This window comes from Pygocentrus nattereri, chromosome 18 (genome assembly GCF_015220715.1).
Source record: "Pygocentrus nattereri isolate fPygNat1 chromosome 18, fPygNat1.pri, whole genome shotgun sequence".
Classification (NCBI taxonomy): domain Eukaryota; kingdom Metazoa; phylum Chordata; class Actinopteri; order Characiformes; family Serrasalmidae; genus Pygocentrus; species Pygocentrus nattereri.
In genome coordinates, this window is record NC_051228.1 from 25,460,082 (window position 1) to 25,478,486 (window position 18,405).

The 18,405-nt window shown below is 38.5% G+C and overlaps 1 protein-coding gene across 1 annotated transcript in view; it reads left to right on the top strand.

Moving 5' to 3' along the window:
- galt (galactose-1-phosphate uridylyltransferase) overlaps positions 1 to 18,405 on the top strand; it is a 124,077-nt gene that overhangs the window by 23,274 nt on the left and 82,398 nt on the right. The window contains exon 6 of the mRNA XM_017700219.2: positions 13,339 to 13,461. Coding sequence (XP_017555708.1) covers positions 13,339 to 13,461 — 123 coding nt within the window. The remainder of the gene's footprint in view (positions 1 to 13,338; positions 13,462 to 18,405) is intronic.

Here is an 18,405-nt window from a genome sequence, read left to right on the forward strand (position 1 = left end):
TTGAACTTCAGGTGGTGAGCTGCCATCCATGAAGAGATGTCAGACAGACATGCTGAGATGCGACTGGAAACCTGTGTCAGAGGGTGAGAAAGAAAACATTAGTTGAGTATCATCAGTATAACAGTGATAAGAGAAGCCATAAGATGATATTACATCTCCAAGAGAGCTAGTGTATAGAGACAAGAGAAGACGGAGCACCGAGCCTTGTGGGACCCCAGTGGAGAGCCTGCATGGAGAGGATATGGACCCTCTCCATGTTACCTGATAAGAGCAATGCTCCCTCTAGGACTTCCACGCATAGCCAGTGATTCCAGGGTTGGTGAGGATGTCCAGAAGGATCGTATGGTTGAGCTTCTCGGTCACTGCTATGAGGGCAGTTTCTGTTGAGTGCGTTGGTTTGAAGCCAGAATGGTTGGGGTCCTGGAGCTGGTTCTGTGTGAGAAACAGAGAAAGTTGATTATAGACTGCACGTTCAAGAATTTTTGAAAGGAAAGAACAAAGTGATACCGGTCTGTAGTTGTTGACATCAGAGCTGTCAAGCATGGGTTTCTTCAAACCCAGTTGTATGGCTAACATTGCTAACAAACACTAGAAGTCAATAGATAGCAAAATCTTTTCTGCAAATCTCACCCCAAAACTTCCCTTAACCCATTCAAACCACGTCCAGCTCTTCATTAATGTCTTCACTGTATGCCTAAAGCTTCACCATGTATCTAAACGCAGCAGGCACCCATTTTAAACAACAGGTGTTGTACCAAATTCTGACTTCTCTTGGTGTGTACACACCCGGACTCAAGGAGGCTGATTCTGCTCATGATTTCTGTTGTTTCTTGTTATAAAAAACTTGAATTTCTCAACTGAAGATGTATATTTATAAAAACAACAGAAATCACAAATGTAATCTTGCCTGCATGTGGATTTTGGATTTTGATGGCGAGTCAGAATTTAGCACAACACCTCTATGAAATGACTGCGTCCTGTGTTCAGATACACACTAAACCTTTGGTCAATGTTATAGCTCACAGTAAGACCTGAACTACATCAACAAGTCTGCACAACCTCAAGGAATTTAATTGTTGACCCTAATGATGTAAGTGAATGCAGGCAGCTTGAGGGAAGTTTTGGAGATGCTTTTGAGTGACTGTGGAGTTCTAGTGTTTGTTTGCAATGTTAGCCTCCTACTTCCAGCGCTAAACTAAAGTAGCAAAATTTAGACAACAAATATGTTTTGGACGATCAGCCACATCTAGGCAAACATTTTCTTTAAAATTTTGGCCTGGTTTGAGGCAAGCATATGATGATTTGAGCATGCAGTTTGCTCTGTGCTAGTTGATCGGGCATAACATAGTATTATTTTTTAGCTGCATTAGTTCTAGCACAAAACTAATGAAACAAACTTCAGACACCAAACATTTCTTGGCAGGTAGACTATATTCAGGGCAAGGGCACAATTTAGTACTTGTTTTGGCTGAAAATCACATCACTTTAAGCCCAAACTGATAGTCTGTGCATGGCTTTAACATTTATCTTTCCAGAGACTTGCGTATTTTGGCTTAAATTGAGCTATTTGACCATGTCTATCATCATCCAGCAGAGTGTTTGTTTGGCTGTTTGCTTGTTGACATGCATTGTTATCTGCTGTTCTACAGCTGTCAGTCTAGCAGTAGCATGTGAAAGTCTGTTTATTAAAAGTCTCCTGAATTTTTTTTTTTTGCCAGTTCTGCCGCTGAAAAGGCTGACATAATAAATAGGACAAACTAAGCGACCTCAATCTCTATAAAGCTGTGAGTCAAATGAAGAAAGGGTGACTGTGTCTTGCTAAAAAAAATCTGTATTGTAAAATTATTTTGGGATTCTCCTTATAATGAACCTAAAAGTGACCCAGTCATGCTCCAGTGCTTTATTTGGAATCGTGATCCAAATCTGAACTTCTGCCTATAGATGCCCTTCGCATGCACCCTTCGACAAAGTCACAGAAGTACATTATTTTTATATTTTGTTCATGTTTCATGAGCCCAAACAGCATGTCAGAGTTGAGAATTGCTTGAAGAATGCAGACTTGAAGCAGAGTGGCAGGCATTCTTTCAAGAATAAATAAAGGAATTGGGTTATATTGCATGCCAGGGTGGAATAATAGAAAGAATTGGTAATATGTACATTACTAGTCTCTCTCTGTCTCTCTCTCTCTGTCTCTCTCTCTCTCTTTCTTTCCTTTTTTCTTTTCTCTTTCTCTCTCTTTCTCTTTCTCTCTCTCTCTCTCTCTTTCTCTCTCTCTCTCTCGCTCTCTCTCGCTCTCTCTCTCTTTCCCTCTTCCTTTCCTGCTTTCTCTCCACTCATGCTTGACTTGCACAGCTATAGGATGGAAATAATCACCTTTTGGTCTCTGTGAAATGTGGATGCGGATGAAAAAAGACACGGGAGAATTCTGCTGAAATCACTTAAAAGTGCATTAGGCCTAATTCCAAAATTCCCATGTGCAGATATTTGCTGCGAATACTGCTATGCTTTTGAAGTGCTATCCAGGCAGTGTCGAGTCCGTGGAGGGCAGGCCGAAGAGGCTCATTGCCTTTGAGTGCTAAGAGAAGGACCTACAAAAAGGCACTGAGGCAATGTTAACTCCTGAAACACTGAGCTTTTCAGATGAAAAAAATCTCAACAGTTCTATTACGCACATGTTTTAACCTAAATTGGGGTTCTGGCATAACATTCTACCCATGTTTGACCTGTTGAATGTTTGGTCTGGAAGTGCAGAGCTAAATGATGCCTGTTACAGCTCTGCACTAACCTCTTAAGTAAACGTACTCTAGAATTAAACGCATTTACTGATGTTGATTTGGCGGAGAACTGTTGGGTAGCAATTACCACATCCGAGAACTGTTTTTTCACTGATTTGGAAACAGTGCAGTTGCAGGCTTGTGGGTCATAGTTCTTTTAGGGTATTTAGCCCTAAGTTCTGAGAATGGAATCAAAGCTATGTGTTTTCTCTTTTAAACCAACTGCTGCATATGTAGCAAACCATATGGTACAGAAAAGCCCCAGTAATGTCAACACATGTCCTTGTACTTGTAAAAGAGGACAGGTTGACTCAAAACTTTCACAATAAAAGCCTTTGGGTGGTTGCTAATTATGTGTCTTTAAGGTTGTGTTTACATGCAAAGATTTTAGACAGTCCAATGAAATATATTGAGATTTTAGATTAAGACAGGTGTTTACATGCTCACTCTACTCAGCAATCTGATGTAAATCTCTGTTTACATACGCACTACAAGTGACGCAAATGTATGCCCGTGTGGAGAGTACCACTCAGTATAGATGTTACAATGACAATGAGCATCAGATAAGTCCAGTCAGAGTGAGACGAGCATCAGTAAGCAGTGCTTGTGTTTTTAATTACATTAAAATCATGGCAGGAAAATGTGCTTCACATGTGCTTAATAAGGAAGTGCGAGAGGAAGACGTCATGTTCTGACACATAAGATAGACGTCAGTTCAAAGTATAAACTTTGTGTCCTCTTCAGAGGACCAAAGTTTGCTTTTTATCATCTTTGTATGTTTGTTCTATCTGTAATTACCATTCTCTTTTCAAAGTCTCTGTAACTATATGACTTATTTATCTATCTAGAGTTCTTTGTTACATATGAGTTTTTTATCACTTGTTTATATATTAAGCCTTTGAATCAATTAATATTTAAGTAGATATTATAACTCTAGCCTACTTGAGATCTCATTTCATCGTGTCCTAGAAGCACAAGAAGTTCAGTGCAGACCACATCTTGGTCTCCCCTTGTTTGAGTCTGAGCTCTATATAAAATTAAGGGGCACCTAGAGAGTGTAATAAAGATAGCTATGTAAATATCAAGAAAGCATGCTGAAGAGGAAGAATCAACACTGGCATAAGCAGCAGATAAACACGTGCTTGTGTTAGCTGGCTGGTGAACACAGCTGCTTGTTAGCTTTGAGAAACTCACTTTTGTTGTTATGGCTCGGCTTTGAGTCAGTCAGGGTGGGTCTCTTGTCGGCTGATCTATGAAGTCAGTGGTTTGAAAGTATGTCGTTAATGAGTTGCAGGACGCTTTGCATTATGCAGCTCAAGTGCAATTTTGTTTCGTGTAGATTTCAAACAATTGTATATGCTATGTGTAAAGCTTTTATCAGTGACGTTTTATCCAGCACTGAAGTTTTCTGGTATGCGTGCACAGCCGCAGAGGAGCCCATGAAAAGTCCATTCATGCACTTTGTTAGCAATGAATACCACAAATTCTCCAGAGAACTAATCCCATACCGTTTTACAGAATCAGGCAACTGCCCAGTGAGTTTTGTTACTGTATTTCAGTGGAATGTCTGAATTTTCTACAGGGAAACATATCGCTGCTGTTGAAACAAAACCTTGCATCTCCATTTTTGTCGTTTTTCAGTTTTTGACATAATTTGAAAATATCCGTAGTCCTATAAATTGTGTGTAAATTCCATGATGAATGGACCAAAAGAAATGACCTAAAATTACTTGGAAAAAGCCTGATTCCATTGTCTTGCATTAAAAGTAGAGTAAAGTAGAGTAGAGTAGAGAGTAAAGTTACCATATTGGAGATGATCCATCCTAGATGTCACTACCTAGTACTTTCAAACTGACAAAAACACAGCTCAAGCTCAAATAAACAAACATTACTCACCATGATTCTCTAAAGATATTATAGCCCTAGTCGATTTCAGGAGTATCCCTTTATTTTAACATCTATCCATGAATGCATGGATACCAAAAGATTTTTCATGCATCTGAGTCTTTTGTATTTGTAGTGCTTGACAAGATCCACGGTCTAGCCAGCTGGCTCAGGCTTCCAAAAAAGGTTGAATACTCTTTGATTTATTCAGAAGTCAGAAGGCTGGCTCTGGACTTCAGTCTCGTCCGGTCCTGTTTAGCACCATATATTCCGGATCATTTATCATAAATTTATTATATCCAGTGAATAAATGTAAGCTGATGTTTTCTCTCCAGGTGGTTTCTCTCTCCCAGGTGGGTTGATTTCAGATCACCATGTATAAATGTATGAGTTTGGGTATAAACATGTAATTTGACTTATCCATTTACTGAGCGAGGGAGAGAAAGAGAGAAAGAGTGAGTGAGTGAGCATTGGAAAAGACCGATGTGTGATTGACATCCTCTGGGCAAACTTTAGCTGATGGCTTTCTAGATGGGAAGTCAATCTGCGGCGTGTAGTGGGCTCTGACACGGGCAGGAAATAAATGGCATGGTGCATGCGGCAGAGGAAACGTCAATCATCCAAGCCATCCGGCAGCAGTGAAAATATTAATACTCGGACCTGCCCATGTTCCAGATCGCCCCTGTAGGTAGCAATCCAAAAATCCGACTGCCACATTTTCTGTGTGTCTGATGGTGTTGCTGCTAGGTTCTATTTAATGGCAAGCAAGACACAGAACCTTCCATTCCCTTATTTTCTTTTATTTATTTATTTTTGCAAGGATGGAGGGAATACAATACTGTGAAAAATTATATAAAAAATAAATTTTTAATGTGTGTTTATATGTAATATATCAGTATAAAATATTTGTTATAAATCATATAATGTCTTTGTTAGTAAAAGTACTAAATAACTTTAGAATAAATGGCATAAACATGAATACATTTAAAAGGTAACAAGTAAGCAACTTTCCCACAGCTTTGTTCTTCACAGTCCAGCTTCAGCCACTGCATGGATTTGTGAGCTTCACCACAAGTACATCCGATCACCTAGTGAAGTTGTTTACTAGCAGGATGAGCACATTTTTGTGGCACTTTACAAGTCTCACCAGTCTTGTCTTAGTTTGGGATGTTTCTGCTTTTTTTTTTTGCACTGTGCAAACTTTTCTAACATCAGCTATGTTAGTGCAAGTATATTCTGTAGCTGCACGTTTCATGTTACTGATCTGTGACCTTCTCTTTAGCATGTTTTAGTGTATTAGATCATAAAAGTGTCAACCTTTTTTGTGTCATACAAAACCAGAAGTTTGCAAGTATGCAAACACAAACATGAACACATTTTTGTCTGTTATTGCATTCTAAAATGTTTTTGTGACACAATTTTAATGCAGCAAATTGCTTTGCGTTCTGAGATTTACAATAAGCGGTGCTACAGCACCAGGAACTTAAAAGGAAAGGTAATGTAACAGAGTGGTAAATGAGCTCCAGTCTCAACTGTATGGAATGTGTTTTAGGCATCAACTTTAGAATGTTTGTATATTTACAAATAATTAAATAAAACATATATTTCAAAACATCATACGTTTGGTACTGTTTTCAATTTAAAACAGGTCAAACAGAATTTACCAATCACTGCTTTCTGTTTTTTATTTCACATACTGGTGCAGCTTTTTTAGGAATTGAATTTTGTTCATAGTGCCTCAGGAATTTATTTCAGGCTTATTTTTTTTCCAGATCTACTGAGAAAGTGTGTGTTTTCTCTATTGCATTACACTTAAAACAAATACCAAACTATATAATGGTAATACGCCATTCCAGAGAAGTTAACCATTTGAGTGTGATTTTGAGCCCAGGGGAACTTTAAGATTTATAAGCCTAGTGGAGTAGTAGTAACAGTAAACAGTAAATGGGATTCCTAGGTTTGGAAATGGCTAAGAAAACGCACTGGCAGACATAACATTGCAATTTATTATAGTAATATGTATTTCATTTGCATTTATTCTAGTGTTGGTGGCTTTCTGAGCAACACCTTCACCAGATAAATAGCTTTAACTGTTATTCTCTCAGGCGGCCTAAGGCTTTTCACGGTGCTGTGTTAGAATGGAGTCCAGTGGCCATGCAGGTTCACAAACTGACAAGGCCTCTAGGCCTGCCAGGCAGGCGTGTGAAGAGTGTGCGATTAGTTTCCACACCTTCACTCTACCTGTCTCTGCCCTCCCCCTCCCTCTGCTTCAGACGCCTCCTTTATCACTGCTGACATTCAAATCAGCGGCTGGAATACTGAGGAGCTGTGCCCTGGCGGCACTGCATTTCGACCGTCTCTCAATCGCACACGGCCAGCCTGGGGCCCACATGGCAGCCTCCCTCTGCCTGGCCCAGATTAGCTTCAAAAAATAGACTGAGATGGCAGAGATTGTGCCCTGCAAAATTTTTGGCACAAAGGACTGTCTGTAAATTCGTTTTAGATAATTAATTGAATTCCCAGGCAAATGGGGCCATAGTGATTTTATTTTATTTAATGATTTATTAATAATTTTTTTTCTACAGGGACATCATGTTTAATGCATAAGCACGTTCTTTGTGAATGAATTCTTTGTGCGGTACCTGCGTGAACTTTTTGACTCCCTCCTCAAAGGGAGCGGTGCTGTCGTCCACTACGCATAATTAAAGCCCTTTATGCATATGTGCCTTGAAAGCAATTAAAAGAACAATGACATTCTGAGTGCTCTTTTCACCAACTGTCACCTCGTACGAACGCAAGATGACCTGTCACCTTTTTGCAACCTCCCCCAGACAGACTTCTACATGAGACATTGTTTCATTTCTAACTAGTCAGACCACCTCAGGTTCTCCTCATAATGTCTCTCAAAACAGTTTTTTTTCCCCTTCTTTATTTAAATTCTCTCCAACAGTGATTCATATTCTGGAAAGGCTCAGCTTTAGACTGGGGTAATCCTTCTGAAGTTCATCTGCTTTTAATGTGATCGCTGACCACTGCTGAGCATGCCTTGTAAAAATCAGCCGCACCAAAAAAAAATAAAAAATGAGGCGAGTTGAGATATGACCCGCTAGTAATGAGTCGTTTTCTTTTCGTAATCCTTCATTTTAAGAAATCCGCGCGAGCTCAGACATTTTGGCGTGCAGCCTTGAAAAGCAGAATAAACATGGACAAACAAAGAGCTGCTCAGTTCCAGATGTTTTTTTTGGAAAAAGATCGTGACTCAGTGCCCGGGCCTTCACAGGAGAAGATGATTTTCTCAAGTGTTATTTAATTTTTATTGCTGTGTAAAAGTTTGATGGGGAAAAAACACATTTTTCTCCTAAATAAATCGGCGCTGCCTGATGTAATTCAGAAAAATAACATGACTTGACAGTCTTTTTTCGCGTTGTGTTTGCACCATTGTTCGGCCTGCTTTGGCTGCTCCAGCTTCCTTTGACTTTGATGATGGGATTTCCGTCTCATTTTACTGCTTGCATGTTTTGATGGATTACATTGCATCAGTAACAGCACCGTAAAGTTCACTCTGGTCTGGCATTTGGCTTCACTCTGTGGCTTGGCTCTGTGATATATGATATGAAATACTAGTTGTGGAAGAAATTGTAGGGATTTGTTCCTTTTGAGTTTACCATCATTTGTATCATTTGATGTAATGTGTCCCTCCAGCAAAGAGAAGTTTCCACATGGCAGCATGTCAGAACCGTGCAACACATATGGTTTTATCATGATGATGTTTAAGGGGAATAGATAAGAGCTGAGATGGCAGGGCCAGTTGTATTTTGATAGGAGGCTTTTGTTGGAGCTGCAGTTAGAGACCCTCTTTGTCATAAAATATTTAGTCAAAACAGTACAAGTTATTGATTTCAGGAGAGACCACCTAACTGTCCCCATCTAATAAGCAGCACCTAAAGCTGATATGAGCTCCACTCTTGCTTTGTATGTGAAAAGGACGTCCATCCTTCCACTGTTAGAAGACAACTCAATGTTATGAGTCTGATAAGATGTGTAGCTGCCAAGGGGTGCTCACCGAGAAAAGGAAATGGACAGAAAAGAACACAGTGAAGCTTCTGGTGTTCTGAGAACCTGAATCCAGACCTCAGCATCATTGAATGTGTTTGGAATTACTTTGATTGGAAGAGCACCCACCTATGAAACTGAACATTAGAGGTGTTGAAAAAAATCCCTTCAAATTTCTTTGAAAGCAAGAAAAGCATAAAAGGCAAATGAAGGCAAAAAAGTTAACACACTTAATAATCTGTATGTAATCACTGTTTTTACTGTAAATGAAATAACTGGAGGGTCGGGCTTTTGCTTACTACTGTGTATATATTTAGACCTGTGGGGCATGTGCACACACTCAGTACATTTAGAGACTCTGAATCTCACTCTAAGATCTAGTGCTGTGGGTCTGACTGTAACTGAAAACTGCAAAATCTCTCTGGGCTGGTGATTAGAGTCTGCAGAAATTGCTTGAGAAAGAAAAAGGAGCTGTGGAAAGACTGTAACTCTGAATTGGTCGCTTTACAGAGCTGACCTGCCTGTTCTCATTAAAATTTCAGTCATTAGGTGGACCTGGAATGTCTTTCTCTTGCATCAGTTAATTTATAGTTTTAGACAAGTTTATTATCTTTGATTGGGCAGTACTTTTTCTTCTAATTTTAGCAATCTCTACCTTTCCTGCTTGTATGATGCTGTTGGCCAAATGCATGTGTTTTATTAACGTGTGATAAATGAACAAAGTTAATTGCATGCATGACTTTTTAAACAAAACATTGCTGAATTAGTTTTTTACACTGAAGGTTAGTTTTTGTACGCTCTAAAAATGCCTTTAGTCATTGCAGTGGTTGTGCATAGTATGGTGAAAACTCATATAATCATTTAAATGCTTAAAATATTCTTTCCATGGTGTTAATGTTTCTTCTCTATGGTATAGAGCACACAGTCCTTAACAAACCTTTTGAAAAAAAGTTCTATGTAGCTCCAAAAAAGTGGTACCATCATAAGTTGTAGAACCTACTTTGGTTCACTCGTATTAAAAGGTTGCTATAAAGATTATTTTTAAGACGTTCTTTAAAGAACCATATACAGCGGGTTCTCCATCATTTCACTATGCATGCCCCCTGCTGGAGAGACTTCAGACTACTACACATGCTTTAAACTTATGTTTTGAAAGAAACTAATTGTTTTGGGGTTTTTTTGTGTCTGTAGTCTGTATGTGACTGTGGCAAACCATGACGTATTATATTTTCATAATTTTACTTGTGCAAAACTTTTGGGACACTTAAGCTGCACAGAAGATGCTGAGAAATCAGAGTTTGTCTCACTCTGAGGAACCCACAGCAGAGAGATTTGAAAATGTACTCCATCATAGAGTAAAGGGAGTAAAACATTGCATATATTTATTATTTAATGCTATTTAATGAGCTGTTTAAAATTACTTCTCTAGTTCATACCTTCATACCATTGTCACTGGTTAAAAAATCAGTTATCAGTCATTGCCGATATTTGATTATGACCCTGTTGCTCAGGCCTACTGACCATTAATGCTAAATGCGTTCACATTTCCATTTGTAACAGAACCTGCTTGTTCAGATTTGGCTAGTATAATTATAAGCCATGATCACATTATGTTCTTTCCCAAATAGCAGTTGTTTTCTATCATTTTTTATTGTATTCGTCCTTGTATGTGTGATGTAGTCATCATTCAGATAGCCTTGAAAACAGATGGTGAGTTTACAGTGGTGCTTAACTTTTAATGAAAAAATGCCCATTATGGTCAGCCAATCTCCTCATTTTTATCAGTAATTGACAGCTTGGAAGAGTTAGCTCGCTGAAGTTGAAAAGAGATTAAACGGGAACTTTTACTATCATTCTGCTCTCCAAATGTAGTGCTGAAGGAAACTGGGCACCCTTTCTGAAAATCTGTAAAGTATGACCAGGACAATCAAGAGCAATTCACTTTTATTGGGTATTAAACTTGATCTCTAATGAGAGAATCCAAAATGCCTAAGCATGGCAGGTGCATCGGAATTGGCTTTGGAAAAGACCTGCGAGTGTTTTGGATTAGTGCTGCGGTTCTCATTGGCTTTCTGCTTTCATTCTGCCTTGAAAACAATATCTCGCTGGGTAATGTTGCATGTTGATTTATTACTCACCTTAGAAGATAATAACCATTGACTTAAATGGCTCCTCGTCACTGCAAATGAAGCCTGGAATTACTGCCGCTTGAGTTCGAGTCATTTTCCAAAGACTTTGCTATAATGTGCTGTAAGGCTTTACCTCATTTAAAATCTGGTGAGCCTGTGAAAGCCAGAGCTTAGCACTGTTGTATTTTTCTTACCTGCCTTTTTGTGGTTTCTTTTCTCATTAATTGAACCAAATTAACTTAAGATATGAGTTAATAATATTTCAGACAAAACCAGCGCCTTGATTGATAAGCTTTGGTCATTTGAGGACAAAAAAATGTCTTCCTTGGTGGTTTGATGGCAGGAAGGCATTTTGAATGCAACCTATCTTGATCAGAGAAAGACTCACTGAGGGCTTTCAGCTTTCTCTTGATGCTGTGATGTCATTGTCACCTAATGTGGTCCTGCTAGACCTTCTCATGGGTCAAGCATGTGTACAGCCCCACTACAATATGGACAAAATATTGGTATTGCGATCATGTTGCTATATCGCAATTGCGATATACCTTCCAATATTGCTACATATATCTAGTATATCTGGATATACCTTCCAGTGTATCTATCATAAATGCATTAATGAATCAGTGGTTTAAGATCGGCCTGCATTATTCTGACCTGAATCTTTTGCTTTTTTTTTCAGTCATAGAAACTCATTAGAAACATTGTGGTTAGTCAAAACATCAGTCTGCGGAATATCTAAGGCAAAGCCTACTATCATGATAACAATTATCAAACAATATATTGAGCAGCCCTATTATGCTGAAATTAATTTTTACTTCCCATAATTTTATATGGTAAAGAAGATCCATGCTAAAGCTGTATAATGTGTGCCATTGATTTGAATTTTCAACCAAAAATAGAGCAGTATCTGTGAACATGAGGTTCCGGAAGGCTTTGCTGAGTGAGCTGCGTCCAAGTTCCTGTACTTTGAGTTTATCTCGGCTCAGTATCAGGACCTGAGATGGCGATTCTTTGATGGAAGGCTCTTGAGACAGTTCTGCTGTGGAGATGGAGCAGAAAAGAGATTCTCTCAATCACAAAAGAGACAGATTCTCCCTCTGGCGCTGGATGCATTTGGAGGTGCATCAAATGCTCCACTTCCACACTCTCTTTAGCTAGCCCTGTGCTAGGATTGCTGATGCACTGATTCAATATACTGGAGGTGTATCTGCACTGATACTGATCTCATTAATCTGTTTATGTCCATATCTAAGATCTTACTTTTCCTTTGGTCCGAATGTTCTCTGAGCTTGCCTGAGCACAAATATCTATATATGCCTAAAAGTGAGATTTTGTTGTCATTTATCACAGTTTTGGTCTCATGGGGCACTTATATTATTATACTTATATACTCATATTTTTTATCAGAGCAACAGAAGTTAAAATTTGTGAAATAGTATAAATGTATGAAAATTATTCAGTACTAGACAAAAGTCAGAGACCACTAATCATGTAATTAATTTTCAGTTAAAACAGATACTAATTTATTAATTTTCAGTGTTTAGCTAAAAAAAGCATACACTTCACAGAAAATTACATTGAAGCACCAACAATTAAATAATAAATAGGACCAGCATTATCTTCTTCTTTTGATCCAAAGAATCTCAAATTTATACAGGGGTGTTAAAGAATGGTCAGTCCGATGTCCAGAGAACACCAGCAGCTTATATGTTTCATTAGCAAATTCTGCTGTTTTGTCTATTTTCTTTACTCAATAATTAATAATTAATTTATTTAATAATAAAATTTAAGTAATAATAATTTTTTTTTCAGATCTGAAGCAAGAATGGAGCTTGTGTTTTAAAGATGAAAGCTTTAAGTTGTTATCTGATGGTTGTCTACCAGGTCTGTACCATGCAAGTAGATGATCTAATATCTAATGTCCTTGGGAATATTTCTTGAACTTATACTATTAGTAGGTGAGGGGTGCTTTTCTGAGGTGTCTGATCTCAAGTGTCCTAACACTTAGCACTTGTGTCAGATTAGTACTCAATATCAGCTGGTAAGAGCTCAGGACTTCAAGAGAGAAAAGTTGGATTGGTGCATCCCTAGAAGGGATGCTGTGTAGCTCTGGCCCTTGAGAAGAGAAAGTTAAACCCAATTCACTATCCGCTGCCTTACTTAAATCTCCACTGTAGGGCAGGAGATGGAAGAGATGCTATCACCAAAAGTGCTTATTAACTCCAACGGTCATGCAGTATAATTGGGACTTACTTGCTCGGCAGTTTGTCTCTTTATCCATTTGCATATGTGAGTGCAGGGCTTTGCTGTGGCTGCAGTAATTTTTATGACTGGGAAGGAGAGGAAGCGTATCATTATTTGTTATCGTTGGGCGCCACAAATTAAATTTTTCCTTCAGTGGAGTGCACAAGGTCTTATCTGTCTGTTAACTGTGATAGATTAGTGAGGTTAGCCACACTGACTCAATGGCTCTCTCTGCTTCTCTTATTTTCCTCTAGGTTTGGGCCAGCAGCTTCCTGCCTAATGAACCGGCCTTGGCTGAGCGCTGTCAGAGAGCGTATTTACAGAAGCACGGAGAGCCCATGTTGCTCGAGTATGCTCGCATGGAGGCTCAGGCACAGGTAACAAATCAGCACACATTGAGCCAGTTTCACACATTCAGATTCAACCTAAGCCTAGACTAAAAACAATTCACAGAGGTAATTCCCTGTTGGCATTGCAATTTAGTCCTAAACTAGGCTTAATCCATGTATGAGAAACCAGCCCATGGAGTTTCTCAGTTATGCCTAACATCCCATCACTGACACATTTAGAGACTTTGTCTCATTTCACTTATTAAAATCTGCCCTCAGAGTAGCTGTTATACAAACATATCCATGTTGGCCATAATAAAATGGGTCAATGTGTGGAATTGGGGCTCGGTGTGCTACTGTGTATCCTATCGTTATATAAAAGAGGCTCCACGCTGCCTTTATTGCTGCCTCACACATTTGCAGTGCAATTCGCATCACCAGGGGCTTGGTTATTATTCAAATGTTAAATCATAGTAATTATAAAATGCATCTAAAGTGTGACGTTTATTGTAAGGATGTATTTGCTTGTTAAAAATAGTTTGTTATAGATTTTAAGCTTTGTTAGATCATGTTCTCTACATAAAATAAATGTGACAACAGCTGTGAGAAGCCATGCTATTGAAGATTAGATTCATTTTCTGAAGTAGTTGCTTTTCTTCCCTCTGCATAAAAGGGTTAATCTACCTTGAGAATCCTATTCAAACATCTGGTCTTAGTCCACTGATGCTATCAGACTGCAAGAGAAAGCTGTAAAGCTGGAAAAGCCGTCTCAAGCAGATGACCTGTTTGATGGTAACATTCAGACATATTTTGTTCCACTTATTGGAATCTGAATAATGTGCATTACTATTCCCTTTTGAATTTATTCAGCTGATTACCACCAGTGGAGGAAAAAGGAAATGAAAAACATATTTAAGTAAATGTAGGAGTACCTAATTGAAATCTTACTCAATTAAAAGCAGAAGTATGGCATCAAAAATATACTTGAGTGAAAATGGACAGTGCTGTGGAAAAGTGAAGTCAAAGACCACCTTTCATTTATTTCATTTCCATTCAAAGTATAAGTTATTAATTCAAAGAAAATGAAGTGAAAAAACAGGGGGTTCCAACACTGGAGTTAAAAAATGAATAGCTAATTTTAAGACTGAACTTTGGAGGTGTGGAAAAATGTGATGTTATATTTAGCTGCTGAAGCTTCTGTGCAATTTTCTGTTAATATATGTATTTTTCTTGACACTGAAAAATTAATAACTTGCACCTGATGACAATTTTGACTGGAAATTACGTAAATAAAGGTTGGTCTCTGACAGCACTGCTGTTTATACCTAACAAATAAAATTACAAGTTTCCTTTTTTGGAAGTGTGTGATGCAGTGACTAAGAAAAATTAGCATAATTGTAAACAGTTTTATTTTAGGCTAAAATGAATTTGGTTAGATCCTTAAATAAAAAAATAAATGAAGGGGTACTCTGGCTTCTTAAAACAGCTATGCCTGGTATGAAGAGAACGTATTGGTTTTTCGGCGGCTGTTTCTGGAACAGCTTTCAGCATAAACGGAGAGCAATCTGATCCTAGATCGGCAGTGCTCCTGTGAGATTATTGCTCAATACAAGCTTGGATTTGATGCCTTCATTTATCATCTGCCATGAGCAATCGCCTTGCATTCTTTGCCTTCTTGCTTCATAGTCTCCACTGCAGTCTACAGGGGACTGAGAGGCATTAGCATATATAGCTGAGCAGATGATGTGATGCTAACGTCTGCTAGAGCCTCACCTGACTCTTGATCATCATAATACACTTCCGCTCATGCTGACAGGCTGCAGCATCAGCGGCGAGTAGGCTGACTCCGCTTCACTCGCTGCTTTGCACAATCTGGTAGTCAAGCATGGGAATCAACAGGAAACACCCAGTGGTTTGCATAATGGCAGGAACGTTATGCTGGCTTGGTTAAATTGCTTGGAAAAGAGAGGAAAATAAAACAGAAATATACTTCATCAGGATGCAAATAGGCAGGTTGACTTATGAAATTTGTAGGTACATGGTGTCTGCAGGACAGCACACAAAATATTGGTTTCTAGTGTTATCTCAAAATGATACAACTACAACTCTAGTTTTCTGTATTGTCAATGCCACAACCAGATTTTCAAAAAAGTTGAGATGCTGTGCAAAATGTAAATAAAGGCAGAATGCAATTATGTTCATATCATTTAAACCCTATATTCAATTAAAAAGGCAACAAAAATGTTGAAACTGAGAAATTTTATTGTCTTGAAAAATATGTGCCCATTTGTTGCCAGCAACACATTTGTTGCACACACTGTGGTTTTGAAAGTGAAATGTTTTCCCATTTTAGCTTGATATAGATATGGATTTCAGCTGCTCAACAATTTGGGGTCCTCTTTGTCATATTTTTTGTTTCATAATTCACCAAATGTTTTCAATGAGTGACAGGTCTGGCCTGTGGGCAGTTTACCCTCTTTTACTACTGAGATATACTCCAGTGTGTGGAGAATCCAGTTCCCTGTTGTCTTGCTGAAATAAGGAAGACCTTCCCTGAAAAATATGTCACCTGGATGGCATCATAAATTCATCATAAGGCTTCAAAACCTATAAATATTGTTCAGCATTAATGGTGCCTTCAGAGATGTGCAAGTCACTCATATCATGTCCACTAATGCGCACCATACCATCACAAATGCTGACTTTTGAACAACAAGCTGCATGGTCCCTCTCCTCTCTAGGCCGGAAGGTGCAGTATCCATGATTTTCAAAAAGAGTATCAAACTTTAATTTGTTTGACCATAGGACACATAGGACAAACTGTCGTCACAGTTTTTTCCATGCAGTAATTTCCTCCACAGAATCATGTCTGTTTTTAATGCAGTGCTGCCTGAGTGACTTCTAAAAGACTTAGCCTCTCTGGCATGCTGTTTTTATACCCAGGCAAGTTGCTGACCTGTTGCCAGTTACCCTAATTAGATGTTGTTTCACCAGGTGTTTTTTTAGCATAACACAACTTTACCAGTCTTTTGTTTTTGGGCTGCGTTCCTAGCATCACAGTCAAAATGGGCATATATTAAAAAAAAAAAAAAACAATACAATTTCTCAGTTTCACTTGATATTTTCTAAATATTGTGTTTGTTATTTGCACGTCATCACATTCTCTATTTATTTACATTTTGCATCACAGCATGGCAAAAAAATAATATAAACCCCTTGAAAAAACTGCCCCCTCTCCTTCATTCTCTTTAAATTAATGTGTAGATTAATATATGCTGATACAGTCATGAAATAGATGTGATATATATTCAGTTCCATCATAAATCAATAAACTGTGATTGGAAAAAATGATGATTGAAAAACAATGTGAAGTGAAAATGCATACTGGGAGAAGGACCGATGCTGGCAGTATCAGTATTATCAGAACCATTAACACTGAATGATGCCGTTTGCAGTCCTTGCTGGACAGTGCCTGTCTGAGAACTGTAGAAAAATTGATGGAAACTGACCAAACTATCAAAATCAACAGCAATATAGAAAGCTTCAGCTGCACACAAAAAGATATGATAGCCACAGGGCTGCAATCTCTAAGGAGCTGGAACATACAGCCACTGTTGCTTTCACCACTGAAAGCACACCACTGATGAAAATGAAAGAGTGATTTCATGTGATTTTATCGTAAAAGTTGAAGTTGAATTATTGAAAGAAGTAAATACATCTTTTACAATCAAATTAGATCCGTTGATTTATTTCGGCCTAAAAGGGAAAAGACGCCATAAAGATTGAGAGCTTATACTTTCTCACATTTTTGAGTGACAAATTATGTCAGATCTTGACATTTTGAAGCATGCACTGCAGGACTGAATATCATATTGCTAGATGTTTTGGTTGTGATGTGCCAGAACAAATCCTTTCACAGTTTGTTGTGATGTTAGAGTTTGATGCCAGAATAACTGCTGATCATGGTTATAGATGGGGTTGCACAATTTTGGCAAGTGCACATTTGGCAGATCATGTCAGTATTAAAGGAGTTGAGCATGTGAGATTGGTCACTGTGCTCACATTGCACATAATGGGAATTCCTATGATTTGTTACAGCACTCATTTCCTGAGTGCATTGCATTACGCTCTTGTGTGATATGATAGACAGAGGCCAATATTGCAATGATGATTAATAAACATGTTCTACAGCCCCGCTGTCTGTTACATGCTCCTCTACATCATTATACTCTCTCATTTTAGTTGTCCTACCATGACGAGTGGGGTTTGTGGCCACTTTTGTATTCCATTAGATATTTCTAACTGTTTGCTCTGTCAGTCAAGCATTGTGTCTTCTCCTTAGGCCATCTGCACCCTCTCCCTTTCATCTCTATTATGCTGCAACTGCTGTGGAGTGCTTAGAAATTCCAGCTGCTGGCTTCAAAATGATGACGCAGTTAGTTCAGTTTTCCAGCCATTTTAAGGGGTTGGCAACATGCTTCTCTTTTGCTGCCCTGTTGTCGCTGAGCAGCAGAATTAGATTTTTAGGTAAAAATGAGATTTTTGCAGTAAAATAAAGCTCTGCTGTTCATTTTAACATAGTTTTAACAATAAATGGTCTTAATCGCTGGAGTTAATGTAGCTTTTAACTGCTAATTCGCCCTTTAACCTGGAAGGTCTGTGCACAGACTGCTGGTTACTATAGCAATGCTGACAACAATCTCACTTAGCTAGAAAGATTTAAGATGAAAACGTTACAAATTTGGAGACAAATGGTCTTACATGCATTTATAAGCACTCAGCTGGTTTCCTGATATGTTTAATCTGTAGCGAGAAACTGTCAAACAGTCGAAAGTTGCAAAGCTGAAGTCAGCTTCTCGTTCACCACTTTCTTGTTTGAATATTGCCGTTTCTCCTTGAATGGTGCAGCAGTTACTTTCTGGCGCCTCAGGCATCATTTAAGGTGGAACGGAAAAATTCTAACAAGAAGCTAGCGAAAGAGGAGCTGGCAAC